The following is a 22,969-nucleotide window of genomic DNA, read 5'->3' on the forward strand; positions in this document are numbered from 1 at the left end:
GCTAAACCTGAGAGGGCCTCTCATCCAGAATTAAAGTTTCATATGTATGCCACATGTGTACTAAGTTTCATGCTTCTATCATCAAAGATTCATTTATATATTAATTCATATGTTTTCCCTCTCTGCCCTACTATTTATGTCTCTTACCTATTTATAAAACTAAGTAGAAACAGTATTAATTTTCAATATAAGATATAATAAATTTTTCCTTTTTGTTTTTTCTCCAAGTTACAAATTATTTGGTGGCCCGGAAAGTAATGTCGTTTCGGCGCATAAAATATTAGTCTTAAAATATTAGTTAATATTAGTCATAAAATATTAGTTAATATTAGTCATAAAATATTAGTTAATATTAGTCATAAAATATTAGTTAATATTTGTCATAAAATATTAGTTAATATTAGTCATAAAATATTAGTTAATATTAGTCATAAAATATTAGTTAATATTAGCCATAAAATAATAGTTAGTCTTAAAAATCAATTCATTTTTTTGGATTAATTTCGATTCATTTTCGTCCCGGTATTGTAAGGTAGTTGCTAACGTGGGAAAAATGCATTATTAATTAAAAATAAAATCTTGATGACAAATATGAAATGCACCGAAACGCCATTACTTTCCGGTCCAACCTAATATTATGTATGTATTGGGATTTTGTTTTCAATGTTAGTAAAATAAAATAATGCATAATAATAATTAAAATCTTGATAAGCAGGTAAATTATGTCTCTTACCTATTTTTAAGAAATAGTATTAATTTTTACTCCAAATTATTTTGGGAAATAATAAATTTTATATTTACGTTAATTTTCGCTGTTAAGAAAACTTTTTATATATTTATTTATATTTTATAACAAGTTTTTAGGCGTTCAGAAAATATTTAATGAAATGAAAATTTTAAGAAGAAGCTTTTGTGCGCACACACGATGGAAAGTAATATCAGACATTGCTGGGAATAAATTTTTATGAATTTATAAATGTTTCTGAACAAATTGTTCAAGTCTAAAAATCTTTATAAATTAAATAGTACAATTTTAAAACCTGAATATAAAAGAATTCTTTCTTAATTAGGTATACATTAATTCTTTAAAAACAAACATAATTCATTGGACATTTATACCAAATTTAAAAAAAACTTGTTTGTTAAAATTCGTAAAAATATCGATAGTTTTTTTTTTCTTAACTATAAAATGCATCGATTCACTTTCACCACTTGCTATTATCTTAACCAGAACGAAATTTTTCATTAAAATCAGAGTTTTTTAGTACACAATGCATTTTACCTAGGTAAAAATTTTATTTCTAAATACTGATCTAAAATTAAAATTTTTATCATGTTGCAAAGGTTCAATTTTTTTTAAAACATTAACAAGCTTGTTGTATACAAATGAATATGAAAGAATTCTTTTTTAAATTATCTGTTTAGTAATTTATGAAAAACAAAAATAATTCTTTTGTCATATTTTAAAAGAAAGGTGCTCGATGAAATGTGTAAATATGTATATTGCTCTATTTGTTAAAGATATAGAACAACAGTTCTATAGTTTTTCGTAGGCTTATATCTTAACGAAAGCAAAAAGATTCATTAAAAATCTAAGCATTTTAAAACAAAAAGCTTTTTTTTAATTTATTTCCAAGCATCTTACAGAAAAATAGAGTAATATAATAAGTAATTTCAAACACTATAAATAAATGAATCAGCGGAATTTATATGAAACATTTATTATAGATATATTTTTTAATTAGTTACATTTTATATCACCAATTGCAATCATAGAAAGCAAAACGTTTATAAAAATATTTTACAACTTATTTTTGTTAGCAAAAAAACAGTAAAATTTAAAGACATATATGAGACATTTATTTATCCAGAAATAACAAAAAGTATTGTATACTTTTATGAATCATTTAAAGAGAAACACATTTTGAATGGTCAAAGTTAGCCCTTTAAAGCAGAAGTTTTATTAAACATATTTTTCAAACTTTTTTCATTATTTTGTATTAATGTAGGTCAAAATAAGTAAAAAAATAATGCATCTATCATTTTAATAAGTTATGGCTCTGAAATACAACATAAAACACCGGTATCTTTTACAGCGTTCAAGGTAAAATCTTCCAAACACTGCTCACTTCCAAACAATAATTTTTTCGAATTTGCACTTATATGTAGTTATTTAGATCTAAGCGATACAGTTATTCCTCATTGAAATTTCTTTAATTTACAAAATTCATTATTGATATATCCTTGGATATGAATTAAAAATAATTTCAATTAACAGTTTTTTGATTTTAGACTTCAATACAAATATGATTCCAATAATCTAACAAATATTTTAGTAACTACTAGACTGTTTTTTAAAATTAAAAATTACAAAAATATTTTTTGCACGTACTTAAGGCGTCACAAATATATATATGAAAGGGACAGCGGTGTCCCATCTGCTTCAAAGGGTTAAAGTTGTCTGAGAAAGTGATTTTTTAAAGCCAATCACACGCTCAATTACTATTTTATAATCTTCCAAGTTTTGAAACAATATAATAAGTAGTGCCAACTATGAAGCTCTTTGAATTATCAATAATAGTATTTACATTAAAAGTATTCGAATTAACTTTTATTCGAATAAGAATTCTTTTAGAAAAACGCAATATGTTTAAATAAAAACTGAACCGAAAAAAAACTTTTTGACTAACTCAGATAAAATGAATAGAGTTTTTAAAATTTTTTTTTTATTTTTGAAAATTCAGTAACATTTACAAATTTTTTTTTTGGGGGGGGGAGGGGGGAGGAGATGAAAATTAAAAAGTACTTGGAAACAAACGGTAAACTTATCTAAAACGTGAGTAACATCTGCTACCATTTAGTTACATTTTAAAATTAATCTAAGGCGTTTTAACTTAAGAAACAAATACTTTCTTTCCATTTATTTAGGAAAAAAATAATTTAATAGTATTACCAAATATAACGAGCATCTAATTCGCTTTTAAGACTTGACAATAAAAAAAAAATATTTAAATGATAAATAATTAAAATATTATTTAAATATTAATAAAAATCCTTCTAACTGTTTAAAAAATGTAAACTTATATAAATTTCCTTGAAAAAGCTTTTAAATGTGGCCCATTTTGTGCATCATAAATGTGATTGTCGTACCCAAACATACATAGAAAATATTTTATTAATTTTTAAATTATTCTAAAATATTATCAGATTAAACTTAAAATATGAATTATAGCTTATTTTGAGTATCAAAATTAAGTATATAATTTCGAAAATCAAAAGTTACAGAATGCTAACATAAAAATAACTGAACAATATTTTACAAAAAATTCATACCTATTGGAAATTCAGTAGCCTCAAAATTTTTTCTACTGTTACATAATTCTGTACCACACACTCTGCAGAATTTAGTATTTTCTTTAATTACATACCCCAAGTAACATTGAAATGATATTCCGTATCCTAAAACACAATATTTTGAAAATCCACTTGATTCATACACTATGTTCATTTTCGAATTGCAGTAAATACAGGTACTCTTCTGAAACTTTGAACTATGGCTGCTGGAGGAGGTGGTAGAACGGAATAAGTCGCATCAGCAGGTACATGACTTGCAAGTCCTGGCTCATTGCTTAAAATATTGGCACGAAATCCATCAACACCTGCATTGTATTGGACTTTCCTGTACACGCCATATGGATCCTGGTAACCATAACTGCCAGTAACAAGTCCATTTTCATCAGAAGATTCATGTCGATACTGGGACATTCCTAATCCATCACCAAATTCATAGCCAAATCGAAAAGGTTTTGGAATCTGCTCCACAGGTTGACCAAGTATCACTGGTTGTACAAGAGATTGTGCCAAGATGCATGAGATTGTAGCTAAAGCAAGCAAAACAACAAGAATAGCTTTAGAGGAGGTCATTTTAGTTTTAACGGAATACTACTCCAAGCACCACACGGCAGAAAAAGCCGAATTGGGGCTGTACGACGGTTTAGAACAAAACTTATGACTTTATGGAGAGGCAAAGAGTGAATGATAAATTACCACTTTACAAAATGTACTTTTATACTTCCATGATGGAATCCGTTTCATATTATCCTAAATTCTTTTTATTCCACCGCAACGTGAAGGAATGAGTTCGCATTACAGAGACGTTTACGGAACCGTGTCTGTGATAAATATCAAATATCACGAATATACTTCATGAATAAGAATGCCTACCATTCTTGAGCTTTGAAAATATTCTTAAGAATTCGCTTTGGATCAAATTCGAGGGAGTTCGTTTGACTAGTTAACTTTCTCAGACAAAATTTGTTCAATGAAAGTTAATAAATTGTAAGAAAGCAGATCTTGTGTTATTAATCCTTTCGCGCCGACTGTCAGAAATACGTGCCAGCAGAAAACAATATCAATCAGGGTAAAAAGATAAAACTAATAATCAAAGTAATACTTTAACAGTTTATTTGTGGGAGGAGTTATAATTATTTGATTTATTTAATTCACCATTACTTTGTTCAAAATAAAACTATTTAGTTATACTTTGAATTAACATTTATTATTTGTATGATTAAACTAACAATAATTAAAATGAAAGCAAAGTAAGTCTGTCAAATTAGCAACGACTACATTTAAGTTACTGTTTGTTATTTAATTACAACTTGATTATGATTTCGCACGAATGCTTTTCTGAATCACCCGTCACCAAGGGGTTAAAGATGTTTGCGTTGAACAGCCAATATAATACTGAGTTTACGACTATCAATGTTATCTACTCGGTAACCCTGTAATTTTTTAATCCAGCCCAGAAAGCAAGCGAACTCCTGTGTCGAGCATTGGCGTAAACTAGACTTGTGAATAAACGCCTTCATGAAACGTAACTTTCTTCTCCTTTCACCATTAACTATACTTTTTGTCAATAGATCAGCCTAAAAATATTAAGTTTCTTAAAAAATATCAAAATTTTGGTGTGCTTTTTTTTTTATTTTTTAAAAAAGTCTTTTGATGATTTTGAATAATATCTAGTAAAGAAATGATTAAATTTGATTTTTATTACAAGTAGTTTTCTATTTTTATCAATGTTATCCCTAGATGCTATATCTGCCATTTGCTCGCTTCCCTGAACGACCCCTCACTATTACTTCTCAATTATTTTGGCTTCTTTGAAGATAAGCAGGTTGTTACATTAAAACTATTGTTCTTTTTTAATAATATATCTATCTATCTATCTATCTATCTATCTATCTATCTATCTATATATATATATATATATATATATATATATATATATATATATATATATATATATATATATATATATATATATATATATATATATATTTTATGTACTTTTTAAATACTGAATTGAATGTGACTATATGCAAGTAGATAACATAAATAGTTCGAGAGTTTTTATGCATATTAAAAGTACTTCTTTTAACACGTACTTATGCACACACTTTACTATCCAGGGACTATTTGAACATGTCAGGAAAAATTTTCTGAGGCAATGTTTGGTGCTGAGCTTAATGATTTAAAACAGAAATCAAAAGGATAAATAGTTAAAAAGTTCAAAGGGTTTTTTGTTCAAAATGTACAATTTTGTACTTGCATTTATTTATGCACATTTTACTGGTTAATTTTTTTTTCTAGCAAGCGAACGTGACCAAGCACGAATCAAAATGATTAACATTTTCAAAGTTTAATTTTTTTTGTTATAAAAAGACTGTTTTAGAGTTATACTCATTATGACGAAAATATTTGTAATTTCTACACTATTTATGCGATTGACTCGAAATTGATCGCATTCAATTTAGTGTAAAAAAATTACTTCGGAAAATATACCTTACTGGCTGAAATAGTTTCAGGATAGCACTGCAGAGTGCATACATTAGTAAGTCTCTAAATAAGTACTTTTTATTCATAAAAACTATTGCAACTTTTGAACTATCAGTTAGATTGACTTGTTTACAGTCTCATTAGATTTAACGTAAAAATTGCATCGGAAAAAATGTCTCAGCTGTTCAGATAGTGATATCAGATGCGTCAATAGGAAAAGTACAAGTTCGTATGTTTTGTACATAAAATTCAAATTACTTCTAAACTATTAGTCTGATCATCTCAGGATTAGTCTCATTCAATAGATTCAGCGTAAAAAAATGTGCCTCACTTGGCTATCTAAGAAAAATTCATCTCTCTCCGATAAATCCCCCTCATTTCCCTTTAAAAGGGAGGAAGCGTACAGAGAAGAGTAGGGGAGTTTACAGGTATCAGTAATGATAACATGGGTCAGCTTGCTGTCAAAATATGCCTTAAATATCAAATTTTAAGAAAACAAATCTTTGTTTTCCATAATTCCTGGATTTATTATAAAAATATGAGTAAATACTTTACCACTACCACAACTTAACTCATACCTTTAATAAAAAATTTTCATGAAATAGGGCATTTATTTTAAAAATCGAATAATACATATTACTTTTAATGCAACAATCGGCTTATCATCAAGAGAAGATTGAGAAGTAATTGGTAGGGGTCGGTGAGTGAAGCCGGCAGGTGAGATATATTTTCCTATGTGACATCAGATAGCTGCATGAATAGAATATCAAATTTATCCATTTCTTTTATAGATATCATTCATAATCGTCAAAAAATTTTTAAAATAACGCATCAAAAGTTTTCAGAAACAGCCATTTTCTCAATGTCCAGCAGTATTGTTATATGCTAAATCTGAGATGACCTCTCATCTAGAATTATAGTTTTATATGCGTGCTACATGTGTACTAAGTTTCATGCCTCTGTCATCGAAGGCGTGATTGATTCCTAAATTTCCCCTCTCTGCCCTACTAATTATGTCTATTACATATTTATGAAACTGAGTAGAAACAGTAATAATTTTAAGTATAAGATGAAATAAATTTTTCCTTTTTCTTTTTTTCCCAAGTTTACACAAACTATTAGGTGGCCCGGAAAGTAATGTCATTTCGGCGCATTTCATATTTGTTATCAACATTTTATTTTAAATCAATAATGTACTCACCCTTGTTAGCAACAACCTTTCAATGCCGGATCGAAAAAAATGAATTGGTTTTTAAGACTAGCAAATATTTTATGTGCCGAAACGACATTACTTTCCGGTCCACCTAATATTATGTAGGCATTGAAATTTTGTTTTTAATGCTAGTAAAATAAAATAGCACATAATAATTATTAAAATCTTGATAAGCATGTAAATTACGTCTGTGACCTATTTTTAGGAAATAGAATTAACTTTAACACCAAATTTATTTGAGCAATAATAAATTTTATATTTTCGTTAATTTTCGCAGTTAAAAAAACTTTTTATGTATTTATTTATATTTTACATACATTTTGTAAAAAGGGTTTACGCGTGCAGAAAATATTCAATGCATCAAAAGTTTAAGATGAAGCTTTTGTGAGTGCAAACCATGGAAACTGTTGTGTATCAGACAATGCTGGGAATAAATTACAATAAATTTTTAAATATTTTTAAAAAAAATATTTTTATGAAATCAAATAGCACGATTTTAAAACCTGAATATGCAGTCCTTGGCCACATTATCAGACGCACTGTAAGATTCGACGTAAAATTATAATTATCAGATGATACAATATTGCATTGTTTTTACTCGGATAAAACCTGTTTGCATTTGTTTACGCTTCTGTGTCAATTGGATAACATTGCAATGCAATACGTTAAAAATAAATACAAATAGGAAGTATATAAGTATGTAAAACATCTCCTGAATGAAAACCCATTGCATGTATGTTTAAATATAAAAGTATTGGGTAAAAACTCGTGCAAATCTTGTAGTTATATTAAAAAACTACAGAGTGTCTAATAATTTGATCTAATTATTATAATATAATGCTTCATGCATTAAATATTCTATATTTATATAATATATCGTCTAATTTATCGTATCGTCAAATTCATATTATGTATCGTTTAATTAAACCAATTTATACACTAACGTAAACAAGTACAAACCGGTTTCAGGCACATAAAAAGCTGTATAGTATCACCTGATAAAGTTTTGTAGTTACATAAAGTTTTGTAGTTTGGCTAATAATTTTAGCCAGGGATAGTAAACGAATTATTTTAAAATTAGGTATATATTAATTCATTCAGAACAAACATAATTCATTAGACATTTTTATCAAAATTTTTAAAAAAAGCGTGCGAGTTAAAATTCGTACAAATATGCATTGTTTGTTTTCTTAATTAAAGTCTCGATTCAATTTCACTGCTCGCTATTATCTTAAACAAAATGAAATGTTTAATGAAAATTAGAGTTTTTAACACATAATGAATTTTACCAGGGAAAAAATTTTATTTCTAAATACTAATTTAAAAATAAAATTTTTATCATGTTGTAAAGGTTCAAAAATTTTTAAACATAAGCAGGCTTGTATACAGATGACTATAAAAGAATTCTTTTTTTAAATTATCTCTTCTGTTATTTATTAAAAATAAAAATAATTCTTTCGTCAAATTTGAAAGAAAGGTGCTGAATGGAATGAGTAAATATGTATATTGCTCCATTTGTTAAAGATATAGAACATCAGTTCTATAGTTTTTCGCTTGCTTGTATCTTAACCAAAGCGAAAAGATTCAATAAAAATTAAAGCATTTTAGCACAAAAAGCTTTTTTTTAAAATTTAGTTTTAAGAATCTTAAAGGCAAATAGAATAATATCATAAGTAATTTCAAACATTATAAATAAATGGATCAGCAGAATTTATATGAAACATTTATTATATGTGTTTTTCTTAAATAATTATATTTTATATCTCCAATTACAATCTTAGAAAATAAGAGGTTTATAAAAATATTTGACAACTTGTTTTTATTAGCAAAAAAACAGTAAAATTTAACGACATATGAGACATTTATTTATCCAGAAATAGCAAAAAATACTGTATACTTTTACAAATCATTTTAAGAGAAAAACATTTTGAAAGCTAAAAGTTAACCCTTTAACAAAGAAGTTTTATTAAACATATTTTTAATAGTTTTTTCCATTATTTTGTATTAATGTAGGTCAAAATAAGTAGAAAAATAATGCATATCATTTTTAAAAGTTATGGTTGTGAAAGCATATAACACCGGTATCTTTTACAGCGTTTAAGGTAAAATCTTCCAAACACTGCTCCCTTCCAAACAATAATTTTTCGAATTTACTGTTGTTTGATTTCATATTTTAATACAAATATGAATCCAATAATCTGAAAAAAATTTAGTAACTATTAGACTGTTTTTTAAGATATATATATATATATATATATATATATATATATATATATATATATATATATATATATATATATATATATATATATATATATATATATATATATATATATATATATATATATATATATATATATATATATATATATATATATATATATATATATATATATATATATATATATATATATATAGATAGATAGATAGAAGGACACCTGTGTCCCACCTGCGTCAAAGGGTTAAAGTCTTTGGAGAAAGTGTTTTTATAAAACTAATGACAGTCTCTATTACTATTTTATAATCTTCCAAGTTTTGAAACAATATGATAAGTAGTGCCAACTATGAACCTCTTTGAATTATCAATAATAGTATTAACATTAAAAGTATTCGAGTTAACTTTTATTCTAATAGGAATTCTTTTAAATAAAGTAATATGTTTTGATAAAAACTGAACTGAAAAAAAGCTAATTCCTGACTCGAATCTCATTGAACTAGCTCACTGAAAACGAATAATTTAAATAACAAATAATTAAAATATTATTTAAATATTAATAAAAATCCTTCTAACTGTTTAAAATTCAAATTTACATAAAGTTCCTTGAAAAAGCTTTTAAATGTTGGCAATTTTGTGCATCATAAATGTGATTGTTTTTCCCAAACAAACATATAAAATATTTTATTACTTTTGAATTATTATAAAATATATTATCAGATTGAACTTTAAATATGAATTATAACTTATTTAGAATGTCAAAATTAAGTATGTAAATTCTGAAATCTGAAGTTACTGAATGTTAACATCAAAATTACTGAGCAATATTTTACAAAACATTCATACCCATTGTTGCCTCGAAGTTTTTTCTACTTTTAAATAATTATGTACCAAACACTCTGCAGATTTTAGTATTTTCTTTAATTTCATACCCCAAGTAACATTGAAATGATATTCCGTATCCTAAAACACACAATATATCGTTATGATAATCCACTTGATTCATACACTAAATTCATTTTCGAATTGCAGTAAATACAGGTACTCTTCTGAAACTTCGAGCTACGGCTGCTGGTGGAGGTGGTAGAACGGAATAAGGCGCATCAGCAGGTACATGACTTGTAAGTCCTGGTTCATTACTCAAAATATTGGCACGAAATCCATCAACACCAGCATTGTATTGGACTTTCCTGTACACGCCATATGGATCCTGGTAACCATAACTGCCTGTAACAAATCCATTTTCATCAGAAGATTCATGTCGATACTGGGACATTCCTAATCCATCACCAAATTCATAGCCAAATCGGAAAGGTTTTGGAATCTGAGCCACTGGTTGACCAAGTAACACTGGTTGTACAACTGACTGTGCCAAGATACATGAGATGGTAGTTAAAGCAAACAGAGCAACTAGAATAGCTTTAGAGAAGGTCATTTTAGTTTTGATGGTATACAACTCGAAGCACAACACTGTAGAAAAAGCTCAATTTGGGCTGTACGACGTCTTAGAACAAAACTTATGACTTTATGGAGAGGCAAAGAGCGAATGATAAATTACCACCTTACAAAATGTACTTTTATACTTCTGTGATGGAATCTGCTTCATATTATCCTAAATTCTTTTTATTCTACTGCAACCTGAATGAATGAGTCCGCATTACAAAAGCGTTTAAGGAACCGTGTCTGCGATAAATATCAAATATCACGAATATACTCCATGAATTCGAATGCCTACCATTCTTGAGTTATCAAAATATTCTTAAGAATTCGCTGTGTATCAAATTCGAACGAGTTTGTTTGAGTAGTTCAGTTCTTTTTCAAACAGAAATTATTCAAAACTTGGCTGACAAAGTTTGATCAATAAAAGTTAATATGTTCTAAGAAAACAGAAGCTTGTTTTATTTATAAAATATTTAAAATTCAATGACTTTTTAAGTATTTAGAAATCATGCCTTAATTAAGATATTTTGTTTTTTTCCGCACAAATATTTCTTTTCTAATAGTGAATAGGCTTTATCCCTGCGGAAAGTTCACCCCTCCTTATTTTGTCGGAGTTTTAACATAGCCCGACTTATCTCTCAATTTTTTGCTTTAAAGAATATTACAATCAAAATCAAGGATTACCATATGAAGAAGAAAACTCTGGTAAAATTACCGTACTAATTGGCAATTTTTCAGTTCGTATGGTAGCAGTTCACCGGAAGATTTTAGTTCTTATTACCACACATTTAGTATAAAATACGAAAGTGGAAAGTAAATTAAACCTAATTAATAATTTTTATACCATGCTTTAAGAAATCGTGATAAAATTAACAAATTTTACCACAAACATTATAAACCATATTCCATTGTTAATTTTGACATAATCATTACCAAAGTGCTTAGTTAAAAATTACTTAGCTTTTTAGTGTACCCATGGAGTCAGAAACGAAGTAAATGTTACCATATTATGATAGTTTTGATCATTCTTTTTTTTTCTCTTGAAAGTATAAAATATCTATTGAATTTAACCGCTAATAAATAATTTTGTCTGGATATATATTTTTGACTTAGTGAATAAAATGAAAAAATAAATCAGGTATGTTAATTTCTGTTGCCGAAAAGTAAATGATATACGATACCGATAGTTGTTCTTTGAAAGCTTAAGATTGTTATTATTATTATTTCATTTATTTTAAGTTTGTTCCGGATAAAAAATCCAAGTAAAAGGGTTTCAAAATCACATTTGATTTATCTTGTCCAATAAAAGTTTCGAAAACACATAATGGCAATTGGTTACTTAGATATTCAAAAAAATATCTATATAGAGAATATAGAAAGAAGAAGAATGTTTTTTTTTGGTGCAAAGTTTTTAATTTATATAATGTTTGCATTTCTCCCTAAATTGTTTCAATCGTGAGTGATTAATATAATTCTTTGTAATTGAACATAATATATTTATTAACAATATTTACTTATTTATTTTTCTTTTATAAATCTTATTTTAGAATATATTTTGAGTGTTAGGTAGCAATCATAAGCCTAACGGAAATAAGAAAGAAGTTACAAATTTAATATTATAAGATACAAAGTTAAGCTCCTAATCAAAAGTACTGTATTATAATTGTATTTACTTCAATTGCATATAAAGTATTGCATTAATTCAAAATATTTGAACAAAATGTTTAACTACAGATGGTGCTATAAGTACTAAGTAATCCCAGACTACAATTGGAAACTGACACAAATTATTTTTGCAAAATATGTACAGTTACGGTATGAGATTATACCAATTGCAACATCTTTTTATGTATCTTGCTGCTTATGTGATTTAAAATAAGCAACGTAATGTAAATATTCAGACTTAAATATCAATATCAATTTAGATGATAACTTTTGAATAGAACTTTGCTTGTGGTTTCATGCGAGCTGAAGCTTACGACAGTTACAGTTACATAATTCATAAATAATTTAAATATTTTAGTAAAGAAATACCTTTTAATAAAATAATTTGGTATGAAAACTTTTTATTTAATTAGTTTTTTTTTCGTTTAATATCAGATCAATAATCAAATATTAAAATACGAAGTAAATCATCAAAATTCAGAATTTTAATTTTAGGTTTTAAAGTTCAAACGTTCTATTCTTATAAAGATTTATATTAAGTTTTGAAACTATTTTTAAAGGAAATTTGAATTATTTAAACAGAAAAATAGTGAAGTCTTTATCCTCAAATCTGTCACAATTATTTCTAAAAATCAATTTAATTTCAAAATGGAAACAGAAGGGTATTTTATTTTTATTCGTTTGAGAATTTTTTGTAAACATCTTTTAATGGATGACATTGAATTTGCGAGAAACGCATTTGAAGAATAGAGTTTTATTTCTCAGTCCTCATAAATTCCCTTCAAACTTTTTAAAAAGACATCCGCTATTAAATCACCCAGCGTAAAACATATATCTATGAGTAATGCGTATCAACTCTGTTCTTGTCCACTCATCTGTCTTAAGCGTTAGAAGGGTTTGAAAACTTATAACGATAAACAAAAACATTTCATGGACAAAATTGAGACTTTAACAAAGAAAATGAAATTTCAACTTGTTTATTTTTCTGTTTCCCAAGGAAAAAGGATACCATTAAAAATTGAATTTTTTTTTAAAAAAAATGCCCTCTTTGACACTATATAAAGGCATTTGTTCTTCTTAAACAGCAATTCAATCGTCCGACCTCTTACTATTTGGTTTGTTTAAGAAACCACTATGTCATTTTACAACTCTTCTCTAACTACATTATCAGTATTTTTATTTGTTCTTTTTACTTTTGTCATTTCAATGCCAACTCCTATTCCAGAACCTTCGATGGACGTGAGTGATGAGCTACAAAATGCTCCAGAAATAAACTCTGATCAGCTTCAACAAGAGCCTCCTGTTCAATATCCAGATAGTGATGGGCCTAATTTTTTGCCCGAACAGTACGAGTTTGGCTATGAATTTGGCGATTCTTCAGGAAGATTGCAACATCACAGAGAGAGGGCTGATGGTACAGGACATGTCTTGGGTAGATATGGGTACGTGAATGAGTTTGGACTTTATCGAACTGTGGAATACATTTCTGATGCTAAAGGACTTAGAATGATTGTTCGAAGCAACGAGCCAGGGTTAAGCAATCAGAACTCTGCCCATGTGAAGTTTATTGTTGAGCCGCCACCAGAGGCCATTCTAAAACAACAGCGACTACTCAGAGATACGAATGTTGATATCTTGTAAAGTAAAAAAACATCAGAAGTAACTTTTAGTGATACGTATTGTTAATGAACATAGTTAAATTAATTACTTTTTTTAAAAAATAATCAGCAAATCTTGCAACGCTATTTTGAAAAGTTGCAAGTTATCTAATGAATTTTAAATAATATGAAAATATCCTGTACATAAGTAATATATTTTCTTTTAATAAACATATGTATCATTTTGTATAACATTTGAGAAACATTTTCATTTAATTCTTTATTCTTTTGGGTTTATAAAAATATGTGTGATCATTTATTAATTTTAATTTTTATTACTGTAGAATTTTTGAAATTTATTCCTAACAATTTAATTAAAGTATATTTTTTCAAAATATCTATGAAATAATTTATTTGTGTTATAGGTATTTACTAAAAAACCTTGAAATAGTAAAATTCTCATGCTTCACCAATTTTACCTCATCTATACAAATATACATTCACTGAAGAGATATATTTTATTCTTTTATCCAATTTCTGGAAAATACATTAAAAGCTTTTGATTTAAAAAAAAACTTTCACTTTTAAAAGGTCCATAGAAGATATAAACGCGTAACAGGTTTACAGGCTTTTCTGAATAGGCAAGGTAAGAAAGCCGTATTTTTAAAATTCGATTTCTCAGGAACTATTCGACCAATTTCTCTCAAACTTTGTATTTTGACATGTAAAAAAATTACGTACTTGAAATTGATGTAAAAGACTATATACCTTATAATTCAAAACTTTTTCAAATATTATTAAATAAAATAATAAATATTTACTAAAACAAAATATTATCGGATAAATGGGTTTTCTTGGATTTTATAATTGTGTGCAAAAAAATTTAAACTCAATTAAATTGTTCTCGGGATAGGGCAAAATACGCAAAAAGTAAAATTAACATTAAAGTGTTTAAACTTTGGATCATTCTCCTAGACCATATGGAACCCACGAATTGAGGGTCAGAAATTTAATCCCGTTGAAAAAAGGCATGTTTATTCAGAAGAAATACGTTTTTGTGTCTGATTTCATGACTTAAAATATAGCCTGAACGAATTAGCCAGCATATTTGAGGTCACCCCCTCGAACCATTAAGATTTAGTCCTAAAACATGAAGATCCGTTCATTGGATCTTTTTTCTTTCCGAAAATGACGTAATAAAGCAATGCTATGAAATGCAGAATTATTTTTTGACAGCTTAACCACTAGCATTTATCAGATCCAAAAATTAAAAAAAATTGGGTTTTAATGTAATTTTAGGTAAATATACGATTGTTTAAAAGAGAAGAGGGCTATCTTTGCGTTAATATAAATAAAACGAAGAGATACATATTAAAATAAATAAAAAAAATTTTGAAGACATGTATTTGTTTGAATGCAAACAGCAAGCATCACTTTTCAAAGAAAAAAACATATGGAATTCATATAACTTAACAGTAAGAATAATGTTTGTTAAAAGCATCGAAATAGCTGTAAGTTTATTAAATACTTTCTTGCTTAGTACGTTGCTTTCTGTTTAATATAAACAACAGGCTCTTATATATTACAATGCGGATATATAATGCACTTTTTTCTCGAAAAAAAAACTTAAATAAAAACAGTAGAGGTGGTTCATTTTAATGAAGTGTATTAAATATTTTTATTCCGGGATGTTCAAAAACTCCTGAGAAAAAATTACTAATTTTATTGAAATAAATCGTTAAAAAAGTATCTCGTTATAAATTTTCTTTCTGTATAGAAAATAATAATTGCGTTTAATTAATAAACATTTTAATAGTTTTTTTTAATTAACTTTTTATACAAATGAAGTTTTAAGAACTATTATAGGCACCTTTAAAAAAATAATTTGAATTAATCTCAAAAGTAGATCCTCAACCTCTGAAAGGCTTGAAAAAAGAAAAGTGATGCACTTATTTCATTAGAAAACTTTCAGGTTAAAAAGAAGACGAAAAAAGAAAAGAAAAACTGATCTGTAGAAAGTACGTTAAAAAGATGGGGGAGGAGTTCAAATTTGATGCGCAGGATAACGAAAAAAACTCAATCAACTTAAGTGGTTTAATGATTAATCACCTTTAGCTTTACACGAAATCCAGAAATTAATGTGTAAAGTAGAAGGCAAGAATTCTGTTATGGAACCTTTCAGAATATATAATGAAGTTTCAGTGTTTTAGAATCTTTGCATGAAAATTCTTAGTTAAGTTTTAATTGAAGGGTAAAGGTTATCATTTTCTTAAGACACGGTAAATTTGATACTTATAAGGTTACAACATGATTAATGTGGGTGACTTAATTCTGCAGATTTTGGAGAATTAAGTATAAAACTAAATTTACTTGCTAGATAAAAAAAAAGGCACTGAAATAGGAGTTTATACTATATTTTAAGTACATAATTTTTTAAGCACTTCGCAGAATTTGAAGGACTATTAGAATTTTTTCTTCTTTTTACTAGTAAAATGAGTTATCAGACTTTATTTTGCATTAAAAGAGAGAAAATTAAGTTACTGAGTATTGAATTAGCTAATGATGTCTATTGAGGAAAGGAGAAATTTTTTAAGACAAATCAATTTCTTAAGCTAAAGCTTAATATTCTGGTTAGGGCAGAAATATTTTTTTACTTTTGGGCTGTGTACAAAAAAAGATTAACAGAAAAAGAAAAATTTAAAAAAGTGAATACGATGTGCCGCAATAACTAACATAAAATACAACTGGTGAGGTACAAAATGTTATAATTTATGGTTGGGAAAATTTAAAAAAAAAGATTTAGTTAATTAATTTTTTTATTACGAGGTTGTGCAACAAAATAAACAAACAAGTTAATTATGGCGCGTGACTACTCCTATAGTGGAAAAGTACTTAAAAATTGCAGCAATAACCCTTAGAAATAAAAGAACATTCAAAAAACAAACAAAAGATCAATACGTCACTGTGATTGAGTTCCACATACCTCTTGCAGATTTACTTTGAGCTGTCCATCTCCAAAAAATAACTAATGATCTTTAAAAAATAACAGAAGAAATGAGTTCTTGTTACGACCAAAACAATATCCTTTTCATTTTTTATTTGCTGCAGAATGTTCTAGAGAACACACAATAGGGGAATCACAACATCTATTTTGAAGTAGGGACACAGCACGGTTTAAGAAATTTCACAACATCCACTTTGTAGAACCCATCATCAATTACTCGAGATACCGAGATCACACAATCACAATCTCAGGCTAAGGTTGGACTGGAATACTTCTTGTCAAAAAAACACCAGGGCACACGTGATTCACTACACTTGTTCATCCTTTTTTTTTAGAATGCAAGTTCTGATTTACTTCAAAAACCAAAGGAAGAAACACCAACAAGGCCCTGGCGAAGGAAAATACTATCACCGGACAGCCAATGACACCCACGGGTGGGTGGAAGAAAGAACGCCATGATACAATTAAAAGAAAACTCCGTCTCTCAAAGAGAGGAGGGGGTAAAAATGAAAAATCCCTGTTAAGGGATCGTAGAGTACTGATATGGAAATTAATTCGAATGCGCCCGCTCAAAAAAATGGGCGATATTTATATAAAAGGTTGAAGATTGAAGTTAAAGTACCTAAAAAACAGCAGAATCGTGGCTGAAAAGGGACTTGAAGTGAACAGATGAACTGCCAAAAATCAAATCACAATTATACACAATATGTGACTATAACTGACCATTCTCCATGTGTTCACATCAAAGGCTGCCGAAGGTCACAGGCGTGAAGGTCGACAGACAGTGAGGCGTCACAGGAGAGGGGTCAGGGTTCGGCCTAATTTTTAGAACAGAAAATTGAGATTAAGTGACACAATGTCACATATTTGAAGCATTTAAAACTCCGATTCTCAAGTATAATAGCATACAAACTACTTTAAGGTATAAATTTTTTTAATTCAAGTTTTTATTTTTTTATTTTTTTTAATAACAAGAGCTCAGAGTCAAATTATCAAAATCATTGTAAAAATGGTGCTTCGTGGGACAATGCTGAAGTTCGTTAAAAACAGCCATTTTCGGTACATATAATATGAGTTTAAAAACAACTATGTACGTTGCAAATTAAAAAATATTTTAAAAAAGAGATACCCAGTATCTTTCATAGTGTTTAGCACCTTAGATATACTCTGAGGTGCGAAAAGTCACGGGATGCTGCAATCGAATCGAACCTCCTCTAGCTCTACGAACTGCAGCAACTCGACATGGCATGAACTCAGCAAGTAGTTGGAAGTCTCTAGCAGAGATATTCAATCAGGCAGCTTAAGCAGATGTCCATAATTGCAAAAGTGTTACGAGTGAAGGGTTTTGTGCATGAACTGACCTCTTGATTATATCACATAAATGTTTGATGGGATTCATGTCAAGTGGCCTAGATGGCAAAGCCATTCGATGGAATCGTTCATTATCTTAGATAAAACCAGTCGAGAACAATTGTGGTCCGACTACATGGCACATTGCCATTCATAAAAATTTCATCGTTGTTTGGATACACAAAGTTCATGAATGGCAGCAAGTGGTCAGCAAACAGCTGAACATAACCATTTTATGACAGTGATCGGTGCAATCGGACCATAGGACCCAGTCCATGCCATAAAAACAGCCTACACCATTATGAAGCCACTACTAGACTAATGATCGTGACCACAGCCTCCAGTCGTTAATAATTTAACACCACCCAAGAGGCACTTGTGTCAAAAATATAAACAGAGGAGAAGAAGGCTACCTTCGATAGGCATAATGTAAACCTGCCATCATAGGCTTGGCGTGGTCCTGGTGTAAGCTCGCCGGACAAAAAATTAGTCACCCTATTGCTCAAGCATCGATGAATCCTTCGGTTTTGTTAGATGACGCAGTGATCAAGTGACGTGTTCACCTGCGTGCGCACTACATCAACTTGATCAAAGGCGAGTAGCCACCAGAGAGATATTTTTTGTTTTGGGCGGAAATTGTATGTAAATATTGGTAAGTGTAAAGATGTGACAAAGTGGCAAAAAGGTTCAATTTTGTTTGGCCTCCCCCATGGTCATACGCTGAATGAAATTGCTGGTTTTGTTGGTGTTTCGAGCGGACTGTTCAATGTGTCTACAAGCATTTTCTTAATACACGTGGTCATGAAAAACGACGTCATAATTGCGGTCTGTAAAAGATCCTGCATGAAAATAACCACCATTACCACCCATCATTCAAGAAATCCCCACAAAAGGAAAATTAAGAAATAAAAATTTATTTGTTTTAACATTTTTCTCTATTTGGGGAATTTATGCAGAATTCCAATTCAAGAATGAACAACACAATCAATCTCTCAACCTTGATCACAAACAAGGTTTAAAAATTTTAGTTTTAGAGAATTAATGCAAAGTTAAAAATATAAATTTAACTAAAATTTCTGATTTTTTCTAAAAAAATAAATAGGCATTTGTTTTTCTTAACTATAGGGCAAAAATAAAAATAATACTGGATTGAAGAAATTGCGGGAATATCTGAAATTATATTTAAAGAACAATTACAATCCTCACACTTTTTAAAATTTCCGAAAAATGTTTATTTATTTTATTTGAAGGAAAAATGACAGCAATGGTTTTTGTCAAAGATTATTTAAAGACTGATCTCTCATAGAAAGTTGAATTTATCTCAAAATTACACTTGGAAAAGTAAATTTATACTCGTCTTACCAATTCTTTTGCCACCCATCATTCAAGAAATCCCCACAAAAGGGAAATAAAGAAATAAAGTTTTATTTATTTTAACATTTTTCTCTATTGGAAGGATTTATGCGGAATTCCAATTCAAGATTGAACATGTGAAATGCACAAAACGAATGGGAAGGAATTTTCCCTTTCGTGGATTTTTCTTTTCTCTCGCTGTTAGAGCTTTTTTCATGTTAGCTTTTATTTTTTAAAAAGGCACGGCTCAAACTTGACAGCACTGCAGTATGTAAACATGACTAGAATATTTATATAATGCATTCGAAATCCCGAAAGCCTTATATATTCTTTCATAGACTTTAAAATATTTATTTAGCTTATAAATCAAATTCAACTAAAATATCTGCTCTGATAGAGTATTCAGAAGTTCATATTAGTGCTTTTCACGGGAAAAAATATTAAAAAATATTTTAGTTCAGTTTTAAAACTGCTGCAATATTTCTTCTAAAACTTTTTGAGTAAAATGAAAAAAAAAGTTTTGTTAGAACTCTATAAGATTTAAAGAATAATATCGAAAGAGTTTTGAAACTGCAAGAATGATTTATCTGTATTATTCAAGCACTTACTCAAAGTTTTTTTATGCTATATTTAAGCGAACTTTTATCAAACAGTGCTTTTTAAGATAGCTGAAAGCGTAAAATAAGTTAATATTTTGATACAAAATTTATATGCTATTTTAAGATTGATTCTTCTATTTAAACCACTCAGGCTTTTAAAAATGGCATTTATACTGTTATTTAATTACTAATTTTATACTCCTTTTACAGCACATTATATTTGCTAGACTAGATCACTGGTCTAGTGGTTACTGTATTGGACTACGGGGCCAGTGGTTGTGGGTTCGAATCCCACCGTAGGCATGGATGTAACCTTCTTTTTCTCTCTGTGTTCTATGTCCCTTCTTCTGTGTGATTGTGAGAATGTTTGTGGTTACATGAGGTGGGAGATGCTACTCCTTCGCCGTTGCTTAGCCACAGGTGAAATGATAAGAGAGTAGCATTTCTGAGGCCTATGGGAAATAGACCCATGTGCCCGCCATTAGAAAAATATTTACTAGATTTCGTTTTTCTATAGATATGTTTTTAAAAAAAGGAAATAATTTTTCTATTATCTTATCTGGAATTCAGTAGGTAACAGTCGTTTATAAAGGTCGATATTATGTTTTTTTTTTAAATTTTTTTTTATCTGGAAGTCATTTTATCGGCAATATTCTTCACCTCATGAAAAAGTTTTATCTTAAAAGATACAACAAAAATGAAAGCACTTCTGCAAGTTATTGCCAATTGGCTCCACAATTTCAGTATCAACGGCATGCTGATGCATTCTGCGCAAAGACAAGACAAACTGGAACGCATTCATATGAAACTCGTAGGCTTCATGCCACCAAAGTAAATAGAACCTGGTATAATGATAAGTGTGCCAGTAACTTTTCCGAATGTATTCCAGCAGTCATTAAAATAAATAAATAATAAAATAAAAACTTAAGTGCATCTACATTTCAAATAAATTAAAATATATACAACTAACATTCACTAACTATTATGTATTCCTAGAATGTGCACTTTTAGCATTTCATGCTATCAGCCATTAAGCATAAAAAAACTGAAATAGTTCAAATAAATTCGCAAATTATTCTGAATTCCTAAGAAAATTACAACAAAAAAACTTTTATTTTATTTTTTCGAGATCTAGAGCAGGATTACAAAAAACGTATTTATATTAGAATGTCAATATTCTTTAAAATTAAAAGACTATATAGACCAAATAGTACAGTCTTTTTATTTGATAATAATTTTTTTCCAATGTTATTTCATAAATCTTCTCAAATAGACTTCCTGAGGAAAAAATAAGCATTTTTTTACAGTGGTTTATGCTTTTTTTTACAGTGGTTTATACTTTAATACGTTTTAAGTCTTATCTTAGTTTTGGTAAATAATATTTTTAAATTTTGATTTACTTTATTTTTTTGCAGTTTGGTTTAAGTTTAGAAAGATTAGCTTTATTTAAACATGCAGAAAGGAAAACATCCTTAATAGCTCGATTTTAGGCATAAAAGATTGTTAGAAACAACGACATATTATTATATTTAATATCAATCTTTTAAACCATGCTGCTAAATCTGACATTATTTTAAATCACACTTAAAAAACAGATATATCATAAAAATAACTTTGTAAATATATGTTTAAAAAAATAAAAAGAATTTTTATGAAATGAATTTTTTTTTCCTTAAAAAATAATTTGTATTATTAAAAAATATGCTTAGAAATTATAAACCAAAATGTATAATTTTTTTCCGAGTTTTTAAACAATGTGTCAGTATTAAATGAATGATCCCAAAAAGTTAAGTGACTTTATTCTCTTTCAAAATATGCAGATGGAAATAAAAGGCGACATATTTTAAATGCTCAAAAATGGACGCCAATTCTCTAGACTTGCTAGCGATGAATGAGGAGTAACAAAAGTGATTTGTAATATTAATCGTAACGTTGCCAACAAAAATTGGGAAATAAAGGCGAGAAACAAAACTGTAGAAACGGCTGTAGCTAAAATTAAAACAAAAATAAAGATGAAATATGGAATAACAGAAAAGGAAAAACCACTGTGACCGAAAGGGCGAATCAGGATTAAATGCACTTCCGTGAGTTCTAGAGAGGTGGAGAGGAACTAATGTCGCTAATAAGTGAATCGTCATTCATATGAATGAAAAAAGATTCCAGGACATCAAGATGAGCTGATGTGACTGGGGAGGAAATAATTTGGAATTGTCGAAACTGAATTTATGCCCATAATTCCAACAATGAGCAGCAATTGATGATTTATCACACTCATGGTAATCGACATATGGATCGTGTTCCTTAAGTTTAAATTTTAAATCGAGTCTGGTTTGTCCGATGTAGCCAAGGTCTTACTGGCAAGGTATGTGATAAATATACCAGCGATATACAAATCTGATTGGATCATTTATTTTTATCTGCATATTTTTGAAGTCAATGAAGTTTTTTAGCAAAGTACCAGAAGTTTAATATTAAAACTCAATACCCGTAGCGTTAGTATATGGGCTGTTTTTTCCGTAACGGATAATTTAGAAAATTCCCTTACAAAAATTCGAAGGTGCATGTCAAGTATATTTGAGGTCTTCATGATGATTTGAGGTTCATTTGAAGTTGACTTAAAAAACATTTTTAATCAGTCAACCTCATGAGGTTTATAATCAAAGTGTATGAAGTTGTTTTAATCACACTTGAGGA

At 28.5% G+C, this 22,969-nt stretch overlaps 1 protein-coding gene and 2 pseudogenes across 2 annotated transcripts in view; 1 reads left to right on the top strand and 2 right to left on the bottom strand.

Annotated features, from left to right (window-relative positions):
- The window catches only part of LOC107456692 (cuticle protein 10.9), a 42,060-nt gene extending 27,709 nt beyond the window's left edge, over positions 1 to 14,351 (top strand). Inside the window, exon 2 of one of the 2 annotated variants that reach the window (XM_016074628.4) lies at positions 13,597 to 14,351. In XM_016074628.4, the coding sequence (XP_015930114.4) occupies positions 13,605 to 14,012 (408 nt within the window). In that variant the 5' untranslated portion in view covers positions 13,597 to 13,604 and the 3' untranslated portion in view covers positions 14,013 to 14,351. Of the gene's footprint in view, positions 1 to 13,461 lie in introns of those variants that run through there. The other variant, XM_071177569.2, reaches the window with a different exon arrangement.
- LOC107456690 (cuticle protein 10.9 pseudogene) lies at positions 2,936 to 4,465 on the bottom strand (annotated as a pseudogene).
- LOC122269261 (cuticle protein 10.9 pseudogene) lies at positions 10,171 to 12,029 on the bottom strand (annotated as a pseudogene).
- Positions 14,352 to 22,969: the final 8,618 nt, after the last annotated feature.

Source organism: Parasteatoda tepidariorum, chromosome 2 (genome assembly GCF_982258835.1).
Source record: "Parasteatoda tepidariorum strain Cologne lab strain chromosome 2, Ptep-v5.0, whole genome shotgun sequence".
Lineage (NCBI taxonomy): Eukaryota > Metazoa > Arthropoda > Arachnida > Araneae > Theridiidae > Parasteatoda > Parasteatoda tepidariorum.